The 22,652-nt window shown below is 36.1% G+C and overlaps 1 protein-coding gene across 5 annotated transcripts in view; it reads right to left on the reverse strand.

Annotated features, from left to right (window-relative positions):
• The window catches only part of CCSER2 (coiled-coil serine rich protein 2), a 167,762-nt gene that overhangs the window by 56,150 nt on the left and 88,960 nt on the right, over positions 1-22,652 (reverse strand). For 3 of the 5 annotated variants that reach the window (XM_004712985.3, XM_004712986.2, XM_030886472.2), the window contains exons 5-7: positions 19,094-19,256; positions 10,537-10,732; positions 702-785 (exon numbers count right to left, since the gene is read on the reverse strand). In XM_004712985.3, coding sequence (XP_004713042.1) covers positions 702-785; positions 10,537-10,732; positions 19,094-19,256 — 443 coding nt within the window. Of the gene's footprint in view, positions 1-701; positions 786-10,536; positions 10,733-19,093; positions 19,257-19,919; positions 20,029-22,652 lie in introns of those variants that run through there. The other 2 variants (XM_045293353.1, XM_045293352.1) reach the window with 2 other exon arrangements.

Raw genomic sequence — 22,652 nt, forward strand, 5'->3', positions numbered from 1 at the left:
GCATACGTAGCTCCAATACGTAGCGATGCAGACAGAAGCGTGTACAGTATGAGCCAATCAGTGGCAGTAATGACAGAGCGTGCGCTGTTACCCAAAAACCGCGATAGAGTGAAGCCGCGGAAGTCGAAGCGCGAAGTGGCGAGGGTTCACTGTATTTAAGAAACACTGAGTTCCTATTTATGGTAATTGAAAATTAATCAATAGATATGGTAATGCTAGCACAACATGGTTAGTATACTTGGTTCTATTAAATTATATAATAAACACCAAATTAATAAATGCTCTATAATTTTCTAATAATACTCATTAAAATGCTCCTAAATTCCATAATTATATTTTTAAACATGAAAGTAATGAACAACACAAAAAAACTCTTGTTTAATATGCTTTTTTTCTGTTGAGTTTATGGATGAGGAATACCTTTTCAATTTTGATCTTTACTGGTAATTATATTTTAAAATGAGTTCTTTGCCTTTTAAAAGTAATAGTTTTAAAAAAAATTATGCATCAGTAAAAATACAAGGACAAATTCTCCTGGTGAAAAAACCTGAAATTAAAGCAACAAGGATATCACTGAAAACAGATCAAGGTATCAAAATATCGATACATTATACATTTTGATTGCTATCACTTTATGGTTGGAATAATAAAGATTGATATCACTTTATGGTTGAAAATTTCACATGATAATTTTATCATACCTTACATATCTGATCACTATCTTCTGGTTCCGGACTAGATGGCAATGATAGTTGAATATCATGTAATGAACCACTTCCATCATGCTGTCAGAAAGAAAAGATAAACACAAAAGATTAATAATTCCAAACATGCACTTCTACCTGAATTAATTCCAGACAAAACTGTTCCACTGGACACAAATAAACATGAACCTACAGGAGAAGCTCAATTTATAAGATTTAGAAATACATAAAGTACGCTTTTTCACCATAATAGAATTTAAGCAGCAATAAGCAGCAACGGGATTATCTCCAAAATACTCAGAAGTAAAAAAAACCACACTTCTAACTAAATGAACACAGGAGTCCCTAGAAAATACAAAAGCTCTCTGCTAACAAAAAGTTAGTGAGTGGTTCGAGCACATCCACGGATGCCTCAGAAAAAAGGCCTGATGTCTACTTTGGAAAAACAGCCATTGAAAATCCTATCACATAGATTTGGGGCAGAGTGTGGCACCCCATAGGACTTGACTGGAGGACATGCCTAGAGGTCAAAAATCAGACCTTGATCTATTTACAGGTTTTTCTTTCTTTTTCATTAATTTATTCTTTTCTGGGTCATTGGCTTTCTTTTTTGTTGTCCTTGTGTTCTCTTTTGTCGATTCGTCTTGCTATGCCTTGTTTTTTGATGCATATTATTATCTCTGTAAATCCATCTAGAAAAGATAGGCTGGATAAACAGTCTACAGGAGAAAACAACGGGTCCGATGGTTCCGGGGGGACATGGGAGAGGGGGCTATGGGGGAAAGGAGGTGGTGTTGACCAACCCAGGGACAAGGGAGCAACAAATAATCCAAAATTAGTGGGAAGGAGAGTGTCAGAGGGATTCAGCAAGGGCAATGTAACAGAGAAATCACTGAAACCCAAATGAAGGCTGAGCATGATAGTGGGATGAGAGGAAAGTAAAAGTAAATAGAGGAAAGAACTAGGAGGCAAAGGGCATTTAGAGGTCTAAATGCAGGCATGTACATATGTAAATATATTCATATAGGATGGTGGGGAAATAGATCTACATGCAAATATTTATAGGTTTAGTATTAAGGCAGCAGATGGACATTGGACCTAGACTCAAGTACTCACTCAATGCAAGAACCTCTGTTCTATTAAATTAGCATTCCACGATGCTCACCTTCCCGACACAATCACTGAAGACAAATAGATGCATAATCAAATGTGGTGAAGAAAGATAATGGTGCCTGGCTATCTGGGTCTTATATAGCATCTGGGTCTTAAAGGCTTGAAGATAAACAAGCAGCCAGCTAGCTCAGAAGCAACAAAGCCCACTTGGAAGAAGCACACGAGCCTGTGTGACCACGAGGTGTCAAAGGGATCAGGCACCAAAGAACAAAAAATCATATCATTGTAACTGAGGGTGAGTGCAGAGTAGATACCCAAAGCCCATCTGTAGGCAAGTGGACACCCCTTTACTGAAGGGCTGCGGGGAGGTGACGAGCCAGTCAAGGTGAGGGGAAGCAACGATGAAACATACAACTTTCCTCTAGTTCTTAAATGCTTCCTCTCCACCCACTATCATGATCCCAATTCTACCTGACAAATCTGGTGAGACTAGAGGATGTACACTGGAACAGAGGGGAACTAGAAACACAGGGAATCCAAGACAGATGATTCCTTCAGAACCAGTGCTGAGAGTGGCAATACAGGGAGGGTGGAGGGAAGGTGAGGGTACAGAAGGTACATATCAAGTATGAGTGTAAGGATAGTGTCATCAAGAACCCCCTCAAGTGTCAGAAGTAAATAAGTGAGTAACTGTGCGAAATATGTGAATACTTATGCACACAAACTTGACAACTTAGATGAAATAGGGATGCTCTTTAAGAACCACTCAACGATGAAATAGGTAACCTCAGTAGACTTCAAACTACTAAAGAAAATAGTTTAAAAATTTCACACAGTATTTTTGAGAATGGAAAGAATTATTCTATAATATAGCCCAAATTAGGAGCTATTAATATTTAACACTGCTATACCTAAAAAAATATAAAACAGTTCTTTTTTCATAAGACAATCTACATTTGAAATGTTACTAGAAAAGGCATTATTTCTATTATGTGTAAGAGCTTACAGTAAATCACATGTGTACTCTCCACTGAATCAACTAAGAAAATCATATCCCCTCTTCCAGGAACTTTGAGAGTGGTACCAAAGTTAGCATCTTGTATTTAATCTAGGTCAAAATTAGGAAACTCTTTGTGAAAAGCTTTTTAAAGCATCGGATAGGATTTAAAAAAACAAAACAAAAAACATGCTTTTTCAAAAGAACACTGCAGAAATAGCCATCACATTTGCAATGTTCGTGCTTCACAAAACCACCATTACCGTCAAGTCACAATGGCCCTACAGGGCAGAGTAGAACTGCTCCTTCCTTAAAGTGTCCAAGACTCTCAATCTTTTCTAGGAGGAGACGGTTTTATCTTCCTCCTGATGAGTGCCTGGGGAATTTGAACCAGAGAACCTGCAGTTAGCAGCCTAACACTTAACGCACTGTGCCATTAGGGCTTCTTCATGCTTTACAGCACATACAACAAGGAGCTAACACTTATTGACCACTTACTATGTGCTGAATATTGCGCTAAGCATACTGTATAAATGTATTTAATAAATACATAGATGCAGAAAAAACACATACATATTATATCATATCACTGTCCAGAAAGTTACTCATTCAACAGCAGTTAAATGATCATCCAGGGCTGTTTTATTGACCTGTCTTAGCCATTTCTACAGGTTTTCATTAGGAATTTAAGCTTATTTATATTACATGTTACCTATATTCAAATTACTAAAAATTCAGAAAGGTGAATGAAACTTTCTCTAGTTTAAGTGCATTTGAAGACCAGCAAATCACTTTTCACATTTTTTTCCAAAGACAAAACAGATTAAAGATTTCTTTGGCACAGCATTAAAGTAAATTTTAGTTCTAGTACTAGAACTCTCTCACATGAAAGCCTATTGAAAAATTCTGTTAAAAAATCCATCTTACCCAACCGGTTCTTCCATGAAATTGAACATACTGAGATTTTCCTATGAGCTCCAGGGCAGCTGAAATGGACACAGCTACTAGTTTAAATGACCAACAAGAAGAGGAGCTGGCTCCAATGAACAACCTTTGTTGACAAGCATCATTAGTGATGTCAACAAAGCTGCCTTGTGTTTCAGATAAGCTACAACACAAACCCAAGAAGAGTCTTAGCAAAGGCAGAGGAAGGGGAAAGACAGATTTATTTTTCTTTTAAAAAAGAACAGGCAGACGTACATACTCATAGATCCATACCAAGATATATGGATGAACAATCATCCCATTACACAAGCTCAATACAGTAACTGGTAGCCTAAGGGGGAGAAGTAGATAGAAATGCTGGTTTTTTAGTAAGCCTTTCAGTATCAGAACTTCTCTTTAAAATATACAATGTATCAATTACTAAAGATTTAATAATATTTTAAAAATTTTAAGTAATTTTCATGAACTTTTGTGAAAGTTTTCTATCAGTATTTTGGGAAAATTTGAACATATTCTGTTAAGATTATGAAGTTTTGGTCTCCTAATTTTGTTTTTATTGTACAACAAATAGTAAAATCAATTAGATCAGTATGTATTATTCAAATTCCAGAGGTAAAAATGATAGCAAAGACATAAAGCGCCTCAAAAGACATTGTTTTTTTGTAGATATGTGAATGGATTTGGGGCTCACCCTTAATTCTAGTCACAATCTAAGAACAATTAGTTCTTATGACATGGTCCTGCTTGATGATGCTCACCCTCTACATGAAGAGAACATTGAAGATATGGTTACTAAAGCAAAATGTGGCAAAGCAACTACATGGTGCCTAGCTATTAGAAAGAATAGTGTCTAGGGGCATGCTTAACAGCTTGTCTTAAAACAAGAAGCCATCTAAGTGAGTTGTCAACTAAGTTCACATGCAAGAAGCACACCAGTCTGTGTGATCCAACGATTATAAATAATAAAATCCAAACCTGAAAGGGAATGGTATCAGAGCGTAAATTGTGAAGACCTGGTTTACAGAAGGTTATGGATGATATGAGGAGTCACAAAACCATTCATAGGGTCCACACGCAGATTAGCCCTCCAATGAATCCCCTCTGATCATAAACCAGGGATTTGAATAGCCTTGCTATCATGCAGCATGTTGTGGTTTTATTCTTTTTTCCCCTGTAATTTTTGTCTACTTTTTTAAAAATATAAAATCCAGGATGGGTAAAGCCATAGAGTATCTGACTGCATTGAAGGATTCTTAAGGGGTGGGGGCAGGGTATGACAGGGGAGGTTGGGGAGAAATGGGAAACTGATAACCATGAATACAAGAAAGGAGTAAATGTTCTCAAATTGCTTGTGAAAATGATTGTACAACTTTTTAAGTATGATTGAACTACTGAATTGTATGATAAGTGAATTGAAACACTTTTTAAAAGACATTTTTCTGTCTTTATGGTATTTATCATTTGTTTTCAATACCCTTACTCTTTCCTGAATTATGCTCTTTCTTTCATTCTCAGAGATGGCCTGCTCTTAATAGTTGCTAATTTAAAATTATTCAAAATTCAAGGCAACAAACTCAGATACAACAGGAGGTACTTGGAAGAACTAGGAAAATAGTTGACTCCGGATACATTTTTAACATGTCAGTTATTTCCATCCCTTTTTAATCTGAAACTGTAATAAAAAAAACCCTCTCCCTAGTCCACACATCAGAGAAATATTATATATATGGCAGAGCCAATATTCTACCTACAGTTAAACTATCTTAAGATGTAAGCACAGTTTTAGCATTTCAATTTTGGAATCTCTGCTTCAAATGAATGTCTAGGAATCTCAGATCCTAAGAGATCATATATTTTCTTGCTACCAATTTAGCATAGAAATTTTTCCTTTTAAAAATAGTTCCTTTTAAAAAGTGTATACATTAGACAGGAGCAGTCCTTATAATCTAAAACAAACAATTCTCATGCCTTTAACAGAATATTTACACTAATCACTAATATTAAAAGACCTATACTTCACATTAAGAAGCACTTATTGAGCATGATGATCAACAAGAATTCTGTTACTTGGCAGTCATTCATAAAATGTCAATAAACAAAATTCTATGAAAGGTGAGGATGGTGCTGCATTTATCATTCAAGAGGAATAGTGCTGCACTCTTCATCACAAAGTGTTTCAAGATATACAAGCACAATACTGCCTGTGATAGGACACTATCTATAGAGTCAAGGAAGATCAGTTAATACACTTATCATTCAAACTTAGGAACCAACAATAATAGTCAATTATAAAGAAACTAAATAATTCTACCAATTTCTTCAGTGAAACTGATCAAACATGCAATCAAGATGCACTGACTGGAATGTGAAAGTATGTGAAAAATATACCCTTGATGAAAGAAGTGAAGCTGGAAACTACGTGATAGAATTTTACAAAACCAACAACTTCTTCATTACAAACCCCTTTTTCAACAACATAAACAGTAACTATGCATGTGGAGTTTGCCAGGCAGAGTACACAAAATTCAAAGTAACTAAATCTGTGGCAAGAGACAACGGAGAAGCTCAATATCATCAGCCTAAACAAGGCCAGGATTGACTGTGGAGCAGATCACAAACTGCTCATATGCAAGTTCTGGTTGAAGCTTAAGAAAATTAAACAAATATGCGAGACCCAAAATATAACCTTCAGTATAGCTCACCAGACTTTTGAGAACATTTTAGGAAGAGTTTTGAAGTATTAAAGTCCAATGCTTCCCAAGTGGGTGAGAATGACCTCTGGAATAATCCAGGAGGGCTGTAAAAGCAAATACCTACACTTTATCCCAGGATATGAACTCCGGCACAAACGTTTTAATTGACAGGGGGCACTCAGTAATCTTTCCCTCCCACCCCAAATGAGGGTAGTCAGTCAAATATGTCTAGGAACCTATGTATTAAAATCTAGTACCTAAAGACACAATGATTTGCAGGATGACATTGAGAACATTATACATAAAGAAAACAAAATATCACTAAAATGAAAGAAAAGAAAAATAAGACACAAAAGTGGATGTCAGAAGGAACTCTAAAACACAATGCAGCTAAGTGAATGGAGGAAATGGTGTTAAACAGAAAATTTCAAAAGGCAGCTCAAGAAGACAATGTGAGCGTTACAGTGAAACGTGCAGACTTGGAGTTAGAAACCCAAAAAGAACAGACTCAGCATTATCTACAGCTGAAAAAAAGTAAAAGAAAACATTTAATCTTCAAGTTGCAATAATGAAGAATTCTTTGGGAAAATGGTGAATGATGCAGAAAGCATAAAAAGATGATGGAAGGAATACAGAGGCACTGACTAAAATAATTTGTGGGCATTCAATTATTTCAAGAAGTAGCATATGATCAAAAATCAATGGTATCGAAGGACGAAGACTAAGATTCTTTGAAAGCATTAGAAAAAACAAGCAAACAAGGCTCCAAGAATTGATAGGATAACCAATTGAAATGCTTCCACAAAGTGATGCAGCTCTGAAATCATTTACTAGTCTATGCCAAGAAATTTGGAAGACAGCCAATTGGCTAAAAAAAATCCAAACCAACAGGTTGTTCCACACTAGATAAGCTGTCTCAATCTTCCATCACAATTACAAGTAGAAGGCCCAAATACATTTGCAGGGTTTCCACATGGATTAAGGCTCCCTCTCATCACAGTTTAAGGATGTGAACAGCCTTGCTATCAGACAGAGAGCATCGTAGTCAATGATGGCTGCATATGCAGTTAAATTAAAATGTAACACCTTATCAGTTGGCTTCCCTTGTTAACCATTTTAAAGTTGTTTCCGTTTTTAATAGTTTCTGCTTTCTCTTACATTAAGGCTTTTCTCTGTTTTGTTTTATCATTGTTGTTGGGGTTATTTTCTGTTTCTGGTTTGTGTTTTGTATGATTTTCTGTATATAAAATGCAAGATAGGTAAATTTACAGAGACAGTAACTACATTAATAATTATGTACAGATGGGGCTGAAGAAGAGGATAGGAGGAAATTGAGAGCTAACTGCAATGTTTCAGAAAATGTTTGGAAACTGGTGATGATTGCATAATTTTTCAAAATATGGTCAAATGATTCTATTGTGTAATATGTGAATCAAATGCCAATAAAATTATTTTTAAAGAGAAAAACAAAAGCTTATTTTTACTTATTCCAAAGAAAGTGGACACAACAGAGTGTAGACATTATCAAACAGTATCACACGTAGATAAACATCACAAATAGATAAAATTTTACTGAAGGTAATTTTAGCAAATGGTTGCAGAAGTTAATAAACAGAGTTTCCAGAATTTCATTTTGGATTTAGAGTGTGTGAATGAGGGATTATCATTGCTTTTTAAAAAATCATTTTATTGGAGCCTCTTACAGCTCTTATCAGAATCCATACGTACATCCATTGTGTCAAGCACATTTGTACATTTGTTGCCTTCATCATTCTCAAAACACTTTCCTTCTACTTGAGCCTTTGCTATCAGCTCATTTTTCTTTGCCCCTCCATCACTGCTAACATAAGATAGATCTTGGTTATAATTGGAAAATGCCAGGAATATCTTTACCTGTTATTTATTTCCTAAGCAATTGCATTTGACTATGTGTACCATAACAATGTGAGGATAAAGGGAATTCCAAAATAATTGTGATTAGATAAAACCTGTATAAAGACCAAGAGGCAGTGATTCAAACAGAACAAGGGAATATTGCATAGTTCTAAATCAGGAAACGTTGAAGTCTAATTGGATTCTCCCCCATACTTATTCAACCTGTATATAGAGAAAATAATGTGAGAAGTGCCGCAGGAAGAGTAGAGGAAGATTCATTAACAAACTGAAATATGCAGATGACATCCCCTTGCTTCCTCAAATTGAAAAAGACTGGAAACACTGATGAAAAGCAAGGATTACGGTCTTAATATAAATTACAACTCAGTGCAAAGAAAGCAAAAGTCCTCACAAATGGACAATTAGACAACATCATGATAAATGGAAAAAAGAATGGGGTTTTCAAGGATTTCATTTTACTTAGATCCACAATTAACATTCAGGAAATCAAAGGAGGGGACAAACAACAGAAATGTGGGTAAAGGGAGACAGTGGCCAGTGTAAGATATAAAGATAATAATAATTTATATTTTATCAAGGGTTCACCAGGGTGGGGGAAGGAGGGGAAAAGAGGAGCTGATACCAAGTGCTCGAATAGAAAGTTAATGTTTAGAAAATGATGATGGCAACATATGCACAAATATGCTTGATAAAATTGGTGTATGGATTGTTAGAAGAACTGCAAAGGCCCCCAGTAAAATGATCTTCAAAACAAAACAAAATCAAAGGACACAATGCATTGGATAAATCTACTGCACCAAACCTCTGGGGAGTTTTCTAAAAGACAGATGTCACCTTGAGAACTGAGGTGGGCCTGACCAAAGCCTCTGTATTTCTAATCACCTCCTATGCAAGCTAGACAATGAAGACAAAGATCAACACAATGAAGAGAAAGATAGAAAAATTGATGTGTCTGAATTATGGTGTTTGTGAAGAATATTGGTAGTACATGGACTGCCAGAAGAGCAAAGGAAATCTGTCTCCTATGAAGTACAGCTAAGATTGTGTCTTAGAATTGAGAATGGCAACTTCTGTCTCACGTCCTTGGGATATTATCAGGTGGGACCAGTCCGAGAAAAACATCATGATGGTAACGATGAAAAAAAGGAAGGCTCTCAATGAGTTAGACTGACCCAGTGGCTGCAACAATGGGCTCAAACAACAGTTGTGACCATGGTACAGGACTGGGCAGGATTTCATTCTGTTGTACATAGATGTGCTATGAATTAGAGCTACCATGAAGACACTTAACAATAAGAAAGGTGACCAGTGAGCAGAAAGAATAGCTAGTATACAAAACACAATACAGATTTACAACAAGTAAAAGGTATCGAGTTAATTAGCATTTTACTCCTTGATTTCTTGTTTTGCATCTGGATCTTACATCTCTCTGTGCTAAATTCTTGTGAAGCCAGGTGCTACCAGAAGCTCACCATGTGACTCTGAAAATCATAACACTGTCATAAGTGCAAATTTTTTCAATTAAAAAAAATCAAAGAAATGGGGTTCAACCTGAATGCTCCACCCAAAATTTAAATTATGTGCCTACCAAAGGTAAAGTTAATAGAAAAATATGTCTACTATATGAAAGCTGCTATGGTTTCTCATTCTCTAGTTAGCTGAAATTACAGTAGCAGGGATCAATTACTGAATGTACAGGTATTAGTACTACACTCTTGCATTGGAGGGTCTATAAAACAGAGTAAACAGAAACAGAATGGTTGACTTACCAAATATCCCTTAGGTATAATGCTAGAGACCGTACCAAGACCTGATGCAAAAACTAATATGTTTTTTCCTTCAAAACAGTATATAGCACACAAACGATATGCATGTATTATTTCTGAGATGTCAATTAAAGAAACATCTGTGGCTGTTGAGCTAATTCAACTCACGGCACCCTCACGTGTCGCAGAGTAGAACTGCCCCAGCAAGTTTTCATGGCTGTGGCCTTGAATAGCTAATTATCAATCTGGATTTGCAATGTACCTCTGAATATTTTGATCTATCAGTAGTCAGGTGCTTAACATACACACCAACCAAGGACTCCTACAGATCTAAGTAGATATCAGGAAACCTAGTAACACAATTTTCTAAGCCAATCAATTTGCAATTCAGACGGAATCTGAAATATTTAGTATCTACTCACCTGATGCAACAAACGTTTCAGTTTCAGTAACTGAGTTTTTACTGCAGTGCAATCTTGGACCATGTGCCGGAGGGTAATTTCATCCAATATCACAGTATTTTCTGGTATATCTACAAACATCTTCTGAGCTTGGAAAAAGGGGGTACCCCCATAGCTTTCAAAATGGCCCAAAGGAGATTCTCGATAAGGGGAGCCTCTAGAAGTATATAGAAAGAAGGTAGGGAGAGGGTAGAGATATACAGTATATTTTTAGAAAGAAATAAAATAAAGATATCATTACAAGTCATTTTTAATTATAACAAAGTCTGCAACTTGCATCCCCTCAGTCAAGGAATCTGTTTCTGCTGATCCAATCATTTCTAATTGTCATTAAAACTATCTTCTGTTCTCCTCCCTGAATTTTTTACTATTTAACACTAAGTCAAAATAAACCTAAAAAGACAAAACAGAATGCTTATTCTGTTTGTACATTGAATGCTTGTTCTTAGGTGAGCATCACAGAATGCCAGGTTATTGGAACAAAGTGTTCTTGCATTGAGGAGAGGGAGAGACAGACAGACAGAGAGACTTATACAGGTAGAAATATAGGCATGTACATATATAAATATATTAGTATTTAATGGTAGAGATTTAGGTCTATGTACATATATTACAGGTTAAGTATTAAGGTATCATATGTACATTGGGCCTCTACTCAAGTCCATACGTCAATTGTATCAGGCATATTTGTACAGTTTCCTCCCACATGGTCTAGGAAGACCTGACACTCTCCCCGGCTGTATCTTCAGAGCTTTCCTCTATAGTGCATTCTCCTGGGGAGAGAGGTCGATGTAGCTGCGATAAGGGTCAGCCCGGCCACTCAGACCTTTGCTCGTTCACTGTGAAATCTCAATACTTAAAATAATGCAGTGAAAAATCATTCTTTCCAATATCATGGGCATGTTCATATATAGGTTAACATTAAATTCACCATACACTACATTTGAGACAGATTGACAATTCTATACAAACATGGATTCTACTAAAGTTTCTACCTTTTAAGAACCACTCACACATCTCTGAATTCTTAGGCAATATGAATTTAGTTTTCACTTTTTTCTTTTTCTTTAACATGACCTCTTTCATACATAATTTCAGGCCTGGCTTTTATTTAATATCCTAAAAATATTTTGATGAATTTTAAAACTATTAATACGTACATCCCTAATTTAGAGACAAATAGTACTGCTTTAGATTTATTTGCTCAAAGTTGTCAAGTTTCAAATACTGATCAATTAGTCACTATGAATTTATGTGCATGTCTTACAGGCTGTATTTCCAATAGCTCCAGCATGAAATCCAAAAGTGAGTTTTTATCTTCTGGTCTAACTAATATGTCTCATCCTCCAGGAAACCCTGCCTATTCTCATGAATTAGATAAAACAACATTTTCATGAGCTTTAACTTACATTACAACATAAAATTAAGGAATTTATATATGTACCCACCCTACTCAGATTGTAAAACTTTTAAAGACAGCAACTGTGTCTTACTCATTCTGAGACCATCCATGTAGAATCCATGTGCTACATCTTAGCTCTGCCACTTACTAGCCATACAGCACACTGAAAGAGTACTTACACTCTATGCTTCATTTTCCTTATCTATACTATGAGGTGTATAACAATACATAACTCATAAGGTTGGTATAAAAATTAAATAGTGCTTAGAACACTGCATGGCATTACAGGAACAGACACCCGACTGCCATCAAATTGCTATGACTCGTAGTGAATGTGGTAGTTATATAATTTCATGTCAACTTGATCATCAGGTCACAGCCTGATTGAGGCCTCCTTGGGGGGTGGCCTTCTCATGAAGATTCTGGGACTTCCTCTCTTCCTCCCTGGAGGGCAGGACACACTCTGCTTCACATTCCTGTTGGCAAGCTACATGGGGCCACGCTGATAGCAGTCAGAACCCTGGAGATGTTTCCAATGCCACGGGACCCACAGGGCTTTCCATCCACTGGCCTGTGATCTTCCTGCATTCAGCATCTTTTCATGTGCTACATGAGTCTGAAGAGGAATTCATGGGCTAATATCAGACTTATGGGCTAATATCGAACTTAGGGACTTGATCTGAACTGGGCTGAGATGCTTTCTTCATATATAATTACTCTTTCCTATACATATGAGTCTCCCTGAAAATTGTTTCTCTAGTCTACCCGGACTAACACAGTGATCATTTATAGTGTTTCTGAAACTGGTAACTCTTTCCCCCACAGAGCAGCTGATGGTTTTGAACCGCCAGCTTTGCAAGCAGCAATTCAATGCTTACTGCACAATGCCATTCCAATCTAACAGATAGTTTTGCTTATAATAATGTCTAGCACATTTGTTTGTTTGCGGGTATATGTATGCATATATGCTAAATAAAAACCTATTAATATTGTAAGGAGTCCTGATGGCACTATTGGGTAACTGGTTCAGGCTTATCAGCTGCTCCACAGGAAAAAGATGAGTCTGTCTGCTACCATACAGATTTACAAAACATTGGAAATCCTACATAGGGTCACCATAGTCAGAATCAACTGGACAGCAGTGGGTTTGGGGTTTTTCTGTGGTTATTACTATTGTTAACACAAAAAATTTCCAACTTCTTTATACTGATACCATTATCAATCAGAAAATATCAATCACAAGAACCACCATAATAACCTTTACCTTTATTTGCTGATTATTAAAATATCGATGCACAAGCTTTATATCTGTGATTAAAAAACCAATTAACAAAAAATTGCTGGTAGCAATGAAGGTCTTCCCTTCATTGGAAGACCATTTGAAATTTGCTTGGAAAAGTAATTATGATTGAAAAATTTTAAATGCAGGAGGGCACAAAGCGGATATACAACGGCAGTCATTTTCAGAAAATGAAAGAAGACTACAAAGACAAAAAAAAGATAGTGAGGATTGTTAAATTTCTGATTCTAAAATGTTGATGCACGTCATACATGAGAACCTAAATCTTCAAAACAAAAATACACCCAAATCTTCAGTCTGCCAGATACAGTAACACAAATAATTTCTGTATATAGATAAAATGTCCTTCCGAGGATAAATATATGGTTGAATAATAATAGAAAATAAAGATAAGGCAAAAAGGGGAGCGCTGTACATAACAGCCTACATTAATTCATCAGGCACAGAGTTATGCTTCAGGACATATTATAGTTATCATGGGCTTTCAGCCCAGATAAGGGGAAAAATTAAGTAATAAAAGAAAGCAATCAAAGGTAGTAACTTGCTATGGGAGACATACTAGAAGGCCAGCAGTGTCCTGTCAAAGGGGACCCTATGTGACCACTCACAGGTCAGGATGGCTAGTAGAAATGAAGAACTGATCTAGTAGAGACATGGGAAAAGGTGAAAAGTGAATTCAGAAGTATGAGAAAGAAAATGCTTACTATCACCATTATCACCTGCGTACATTATCACAAAAATACAGTCAATGAAATAAAAAAGAAACCAAATAAGCACAGAAAACTATAAAAGGAATGTTAACAGATACCTGTGTTTATTCTTACATTCATTTTAATTGAATGTGCATACTTTATCAACATCTGATATTCCATTCACAGACCTAACAATTAGATTAACACATAAGCATTTTATTATAGTTTTAGAAGAATCTCCTGGAATTATGATTAAAGAGAGATATATATACATATATGTTTCTTTTCTAACCACTAGTAGCAATTATATATTGAAATTTAAATATATTTATATTTATGCTCATAGTTGTTTATATATGTATATATATTTTAAGCTTAGCAGGAAGAAATACATCTGGAATGGTAAAGACCTCCCAAAATCCCCTCCCTTTTATAAAATTTGCCAAAAAATCAACTTTTTCAAATATCTGGAGAACAAATAAAACCTTGGAGTACTATTCAACAAAGAGTGCTCAATCTTAATGAGAACAGTGAATTCTGTGGTTTTAATTTATTGTATTTTAAACTCTACTTCCCAGCTCTAAGTCTAAGACAGTCTTAAAAACATGATAATCTCAGGGAACCGATTACATGGAACTGTGTGTGACCTCCTCCCTGGGGGACATACAACCGAAAAGTGGATGAAGGGAGACGTCGGACAGGGCAAGATATGACAAAATACCCATTTATAAACTATCAAGGGCTCATGTGGGAGGGGGGAGCGGGGAGGGAGGGGAAAAATGAGGACCTAATGTCGGGGGTTTGAATGGAGAGAAAATGTTTTGAGAAACGATGTACAAATGTGCTTTACACAATTGATGTGTGTATGGATTGGGATAACAGTTGTATGAGCCCCTAATAAAATGTTAAAAAAACAAAAACAAAACATGATAATCTCTCTCTCTCTCTCTCTCACACACACACACACACACACACACACACACACACACAGTGAAACAGGTTGCAAATAAAGGGGTAGAGTAGATAGAGCTAGAACTCTCCAAAAAGACCTGTCTGGTGGCTCCTTATGCAAGGCTTATTCTCAGAGTACTTCTTTATTTCTTTCAGAGTTCGCACAGTGCCAATAGCCTTACCTCAGGGTGTTGGGAAAAAATCGGTAACAATCATTAAGGATAAACATATAGATCAAAGAAATAAAACTGCAAGTCTAGAAATAAAGCCTTAGCTTGACAGCAACTGGGTTTCAACAACAGTGATGAGACGATAGAGAATAGTATTTTTTTACAAATGATGCCGAGGAACTAGATGTTCTTCTGTATGTAAAAGAATGAAAATGATGACTAATGGAAAAAGTAATGCAGAAGAGGTCAAAGACATGAATTTGTTAGAATGTGAGAGAACACAGAGCAAAGTGGGAGATGCGTGTAGAAAAGGGAGGTCTGAAAAGAAAAGGAGTAAAATGTCAAAATAGGGGGAGGGGGTAACTAATGATGATGATAATATGAGAGATAGCAGAGCAATGGTCCTGAACTAACAATCTCCCCAGTACTTCTGAGTTACGGACAAAGCATAATCCTATAATTAACCATGACAGTGGCAGAAGTTAGAGCTCAGAGATAAAAGAGAGGGAACTTCCACACAATAAGCTATACAATGGGAAAAAAGACCTTTTGTACTTGACATATACTACAAAGATCCCAGGGTTTAGTATATCCAAATCTTTTTTAATAATACATAAAGAGAAAAAAATGTTTAAGTATGCTGGGGTAAGGCTTCTCTTAAAAGCTTTTGTTCTAAAGGTCCACTCCCATAACTGGCCCTAAGGAATCTAAATATCCCAAAGCCCGTAAGATCACCGTAAATCATGCAGGCAACGTTAACTAGCACACCAGTAACCATCAAGGACATTATTGCTATGTCTCCGGCCAGTTGTTGGGAAATTCTGCCAACACGAGTCAGATTAGTCACCCTTAAAAATATTGTGCATTTCCCTCAAAGAATGGTCACAAGGAAGGCAGAAGTCAGCCAGGATGCAGCGCAGCACCTAGGAAACAACACAACCTTCCTCTAGTTCTTTAATGCTTCCTCCCCCCACTATCATGACCCCAGTTCTACCTTGCAAACCAGACTAGACCAGAGCAGGTAGATGGGTACAGGTAAGAGCTCTCGACACACAGAATCCAGGACAGATAACGCCCCCAGGTACACTAATGGGATTAGTGATACCATGAGGGTAGGGAGAAGGTGAGGGTGAGGGAGGGAGAAAGGAGGAACCGGTTGCAATGATCAATGTATTAACACCACGGGGCCAAACAACAGAAATGTGGGTGAAGGGAAACAGCAGACGGTGAAGATATGAGAATAATAATAATTTATAATTTATCAAGGACTCATGAGGATGGGAGGGTGCAAGTATGGGGGAGGGAGGGGAAAAAGAAGAGCTGCTGAAGTCGAAGAAAATGTTTTGAAAATGATGGCAAAAAATAAAAAAAAATTTAAAAAAAAGAAAGAAAATGATGATGGCACCATATGCATAAAAGTGATTGCTATAATTGATGTATGGATTGATAGGAGAGCTGTAAAATCTCCCAATAAAATGATTATCTATTGATTGATCCATCTATAGATAGATTAGATAGATAGATAGATAGATAGATAGATAGATAGATAGATAGAGATAGATGTGTTGTGCATTTCTCTCTAAAAGCCAAGAATCACTGGTATAGATGATCACTAGTCTCTCAAAAAATTGTGAATAAATGATTTATGCTCCTGTTTTTTGGGGATTTGCCAAATTAATATTTTATCTTCTACCACCTCTTATACAATCATAGTACTATGCGCACATATTAAAGGCATCATGTTATCTTGCAATAAAAAATAGTAATTTTAACTTGTTCATTTCCATACTCATCTGACCAGAGTTCCTATATATTTGACAAGAAGGGAACAGAGTTTAGAAAATGTTGTTTAACTTCTCTGACAGATGACTTATCAGCCTCATATGATCTCGCCAGGGGCAGAGAAAGCTACTACTTCTAGAAAATTCATTGCACTTTGGACAGGCTGAATAATAGCCACACTTCAAGTTGAAATTTGGCATCATTTGCTTTAAAATGTAAAAGATCCTTGTACTATCTAGTGTTTAAATCATATTTATTCATTCTTCCAAGTGACCCAGCTATTCTGCTCAGATAAACTTGGTAAGTTCTTTTAAAATGTCATACCCTTGTTACCCTTCTGTAAGGGGATGTCCAATTGTCTACAGAAGGTCACAAGGAAGAGACGAGCCAGTCAGGGTGCAGTATAGCACCGTTGAAACATATAACTTTCCTCTAGTTCTTTATTGCTTCCTTCCCCTCACTATCATGACCCCAAAATCTACCTTACATATCTGACTAGACCACCAGAGGAGGTACATAGGTACCGATAACAGCTGGAAATACGAGGAATCCAGGAAAGATAACCCTCTGAGGACCAATATTCAGAGAAGGGAAAGGGGAAGATAGGGCAAGAAAGGGGAAACCGATCACAATGATCTACATATAACCCCCTCCCAGGAGGACAGACAACAGAAAAGTGGGGGAAGGGAAACATCGGACAGTGTAAAACATGACAAAAAAATTAATAATAATTCATAAATTATCAAGGGTACGTAAGGGAGGAAGGGTGGGGGAGGGAGGGGAAAAAATGAGGAGCTGATACCAAGGGCTCAAGTAGAAAGAAAATGTTTTGAAAATGATGATGGCAACGAATGTACAAATGTGATTGACACAATGGATGGATGTGTGGATTGTGATAAGAGTTGTACGAACCCCGAATAAAATGATTAAAAGAAAATGTCATACCCCTTTCACAGTTGTTTGTCTATTTGTTTGGCTCATGCTTTTTTCCATCTGGAAGATTTTTTCCCTCTAAACACCTTTCAATTAACACTTTTAGAATCAATTAAATACTAGCTACCTTTATTGTGTACTACACCTAGACAAAAATCATTTGCTATATGCTCCTGAAGTCCCTTATAGATCACTGTCTACATTATCTCTCATATACTCTGAGCATCCCAGCAACAAGAAGTCTGTCCTACAGTAGGCCCACAAAAAGTGGAAACTGTAAAAAGCAAAAAACCTCTAAAAAAAGGAAAGCTCAAATATTTTCCATTAAAATGAGCAACAGAAAGGTGCGCTCTGTCAAAGATGAAAAACTTAGTGAGGCCTGGAAACAAATCAGCCCATCAAGTTTCAGCTCTCACTGTATTAAAAATGCTATGTCAACCTCACATCCAATTATTAATGTTCTTATATTATGTCCTCTTTATCCCATGCTTAATATTTGTATTTTAGAAGTACTGTACTCCCAAATGACCTTAAATCCCTTGTGAAAAAAATTAAGAGCACCAATAACTATCATTGGTGCCAACTGTAAGCCTGACACTGCTTTTGGCACTTTACCTTCATCCTGGAACACCGAGAGAAAGGTACTTTTAAATACATCTTGCAGACGGTAAGCAGAAGTAGATAGGGGCTAAATGGCTTATCTAAGCTTGCAAAGCTAATTTTTGCCTGATCAGACTTAGATCCAATATTTGAATAACTACAAAGTGCTATTGTACATAAGGTTTCGTATAACTAAATGCCATCCTTCATGTTACAAAGTCAAGCCTTAAGACTTTCACACATACCTTCTTCTGTTTCTAAAAGTACTCCAGGAATTCATTAAGAAATTTAAACCAAACACTTACGCAAAAGAAAATAAGTCACATGGCATTTATTTCAGATATTATTTTGAAATATAATAAATAACCTTTTGACAAAGGCAACATTTAATCATTCCCAAATGGGAGTTAGAAAAATCATACCACAACCAAAAGTCCAAATATCAGATACAAATAATAGGCATTATGAATGAACCTAAAGAAAAAAGATTTAGGTCTTTTTTGTAGGAATAGGCTTTTTAATAAGTCCTTTGTATATACAATAAATAGCTATATATCATTCCAATGAGGGCCATATGTAACTATGATATGGTTTTTGGTATATCTGAAAACCAGACAAAAAGATGTTAGAAAAGTTATGATTCAAAATTAACCAGAGATAATAAAATGTATGTTATAATAGTACTCACCTGCTCAAGTCACTTTTTCCATGGTGATGATAGTGGTCAGGATGACTGAGGTGGTAGTGTTCCTGTCCACTCCACCTCTGAAGTGGCCTTTTCCAAAATCCTTCCTGAGACTGCCGAGCATTTCTTTCTGATCGGTCAAAACGGTTCATATTGTCACACTCCACTAGACAGATTTAAAAGCAAAACACTTTAAAAACATGTACTAACTCCATAAAAGTTAGCTGTTTGTAGCCTGACAATTAGATACTGTTGATAAAATAAAACAAGTATTCTAAAAATTAGAGCAATTATGGTAAACACAAACTTTTCAGAAGAAAAATAATGAGTTAAAGTACAGTGTTAAAACTGAAGAAAACTGTAACACTTTTGATAAATCACAGTCAAAAAAGTAAACAAGTAACTACCACAGTTTTAAAACAAGCAAATTATCCTTGAAATCAACATTATTATTTTTTAAACAGCAGTAAACAGTTATAAAAAGTTTTTATCACGAGTTAGTTCTGATTTTAGTAAAAACTACAAGGCAAAGATCATAATTCTAGTAAAGAATTCATGCCTAAAACAGACATTATTTCAATCTTACAGAGTTCAAGAAGTACAGGTTTAACTTTTTATCAAAAACAAATATTCTTAAATGAAGTTCACATTTTAAAAAATACAACTTTTTAAATCTGCAAGCAGTAGAGCTTGTTCAAAAGTCTAAAATGCCACTGAAAACAAAGCCAGACTTAACAGCAACAAACAGCGAACTCCCGGCAAGCCACACACCACAAACACATGAAAACAATCTCTTTGAAACACACAGAGGTTCTCCTCCTTCCCTTACCCAAAATCTTTTTCCTCGCATATCTGACCACTCAGTAAGAGAGTTACTTTGTACAAGGGAGACATTGTAGTGCTGGCAGCCTACTCAGACATAGTTGCATGCAAAGCACTGACAAACAGGCCTTCCTTCCTGCTCAACTCCCAGCCCTCTCTTGGGAAACAAGCCCAGTTTGCCCTGTGACTCCATCTTCACTCAGTGCTTGCATAGCTATTGAGTTAGAAATGCTACTAAAAATACAACTAAGTATTAACCCAAGCCACAGAAAGGGAAAGGTTTGTCTAGGCTGAGAATTGTTGTCTGAGAAAGTTCAAATCGTGCAAGTTTACAATTCCTTGTGATAAAACTTTAGTAATCAATATAATCCTCAATTTTAGAGAAAAACCAAGTCTTTTTTAGTCATATTAAAACTTTTTACTTTGAAAAATGAAGAGTTCATTCTCTATACTGTATTTGAACAACAGTTACAGTATATTGATTAGAATGCATTTTCTAAACACCTAACAATTTCAATGTCTTTGGATAGCATAAATTAATTTGCTTATACGTATTCAATGAAGAGCCCTGGTGGTATAGTGGTGACAAGCTGGGCTGTGATATGCATGGCTGGCAGGTCAAAATCACCAGCAGCATAAGGGGAGAAAGACTGGACTTTCTACTCTAGTAAACAGTTACAGCCTTAGAAACCCACAGAAGATCACTATGAGTCAGATTGACTCGGGTGACGATGAGTTTCTTATATTCATTAAGAGTCAATGTGGGGGTGAGAAAATAACTGTACATTTTAGGTAGATCCACAAACTTAAAAAAAAGAAATCTTGTATTTGAAATTATTTTAAACAATGCAATTTCAAGTAATTTCTTGGCACTACATTAGAAAAATCAAGATAAGAAAAGTACTCAATCACAGGGGAAAAAATCCGACTGCTGGAAAATACCAAGATAACTGTGTGTCAATAAACTTAGTGGAAAATGAGATTACAAAAGAACATATATTTTATAAACCCCTAAAAAGGTTTAAAACTATCTTTAGTGTAACCCTTTGGGCAATATCACTTATAAAATCAAATTTCTATTACACTTACAAACAAATTTTAAAAACACTGTCATCAAGTAGATTTCAACTCATGATGACTCAATTCAGGCTTTCCAAGGTTGTAAAATTTTACAGGAGCGAACAGCCTCATCTTCCTCCCAGAAAGCCTCTAGTGGGTCTGAACCATCAAACTGCAGTTTCTGAAGTTGGCAGCACAACGCTTAGCCCACACAACACCAGAGCTCTTTGGAGTCCATAAAATAAATTCCCACATATTTCTACATGGCAACTTTAGTTTATTTCAAGCAATTCTCTATAGCTGTCATAATTATCTAGTGCTGCTAGATAATAGCACTTTTACAAACAGAAGTTCATTTTCTATAGTTTAGAATACCAGACAACAGAATGCATAGTACCAGATCTCAGAAAAGATTTTTTTTTTCCTCTGATAGGTCTTGAGGAAAGTTCTTGTTTCTTCTGCTTCTGTTTGTTTGTTTGTTTTTGAGATCTCCATGTCCATCTGTTTACTCACTTGCCTGTTTATTTATCTCAAAGGAGGTTGATCTTAATATGGTCTTATAAAAAAGAAATCATACCCAAAAGATTATAACCACAGGCATAGAGGTTAGGATTCATAGCAGATATTTTGGGGTAGAGTGGGTGGGGGCGGTAATGATTAATGATTCAATCATAACAATAACTATGGATAATAAACATCTACTTTTAAATACTCTGAATTAATTTTTCCTTAACTAAGGCAGAAAAAAATTTTTTTACTTACTCTCAAAGGTGAAAATTTGCACAAGTCAGTATGCTCTTAGTAGGATATAAACAAGGAAAACACGGGGAAATCAAAAGCAAACACACTAAGCAAACAGGCCAGAAAAATATTGTGGGAAATAACTATGCAGAAATTAATGTACCACATTTTCTTTGCTAAAGGTTGTTGGTACCACAACTAAAGCGATCCAAACTAAAGTGTTTATTGGAACTTGAACTCAACCATGGGCATAACAGTAAATAAGCATTTGCCATGATCTAAAGATCAAATTGGCTCAGAAGACTAAAGTTCAAATTGAGACACAAGGAGATAGAATTCTAACATAAATGACTATTCCGAAAATTCTGCAGGAAGTATCCTGATTATCTTTTTATCCCATATACCTGACAATAACATATATTTTATTTACCTTAAAATTGTCTACTTCATTTTTAAGAACAGAATGTGAATTAACACCCGTGGTGGTTTCTTAAAGGAAAAAAGGGTTCTCTGGAAGGATCAAAGAGATAATATAGAAATGAATACAAAAAGTAAACAAATTTACCAAATGGAGAGCATTCAGAACAAGTTTCCAGAAGCTGATAACTAAGAGGACAAAAAAGACCCAGAAAGAAAATATGCTTCTCTGTCATATGGACTGATGGAGCCTGTAGTAAACAAATGGTGCTTGTAGAACTAAAAGCATCACTTTAGAATACTTTAAAAACAAGGTGTTAATCAAAAGTGTCACAGGCCAGGTTTGGAATTTAGTACCCTGCTGGAAAATTAATATGTACCTTCTGAAGGACGTTGCCTGCTCCCATGGTATAAGGCAGCATATTTTGATAGTTCTTTTACTGTGAGTAAGAGGCAACGGGCAGGAGAAAGATGAGGCTTTCTACCCCGTAAGAATTAAAATCTCAAAAACGACCAGGGCATT

This window comes from Echinops telfairi, unplaced genomic scaffold, assembly GCF_000313985.2.
Source record: "Echinops telfairi isolate 266 unplaced genomic scaffold, ASM31398v2 ScPeMD7_2010;HRSCAF=2546, whole genome shotgun sequence".
Taxonomy (NCBI): domain Eukaryota; kingdom Metazoa; phylum Chordata; class Mammalia; order Afrosoricida; family Tenrecidae; genus Echinops; species Echinops telfairi.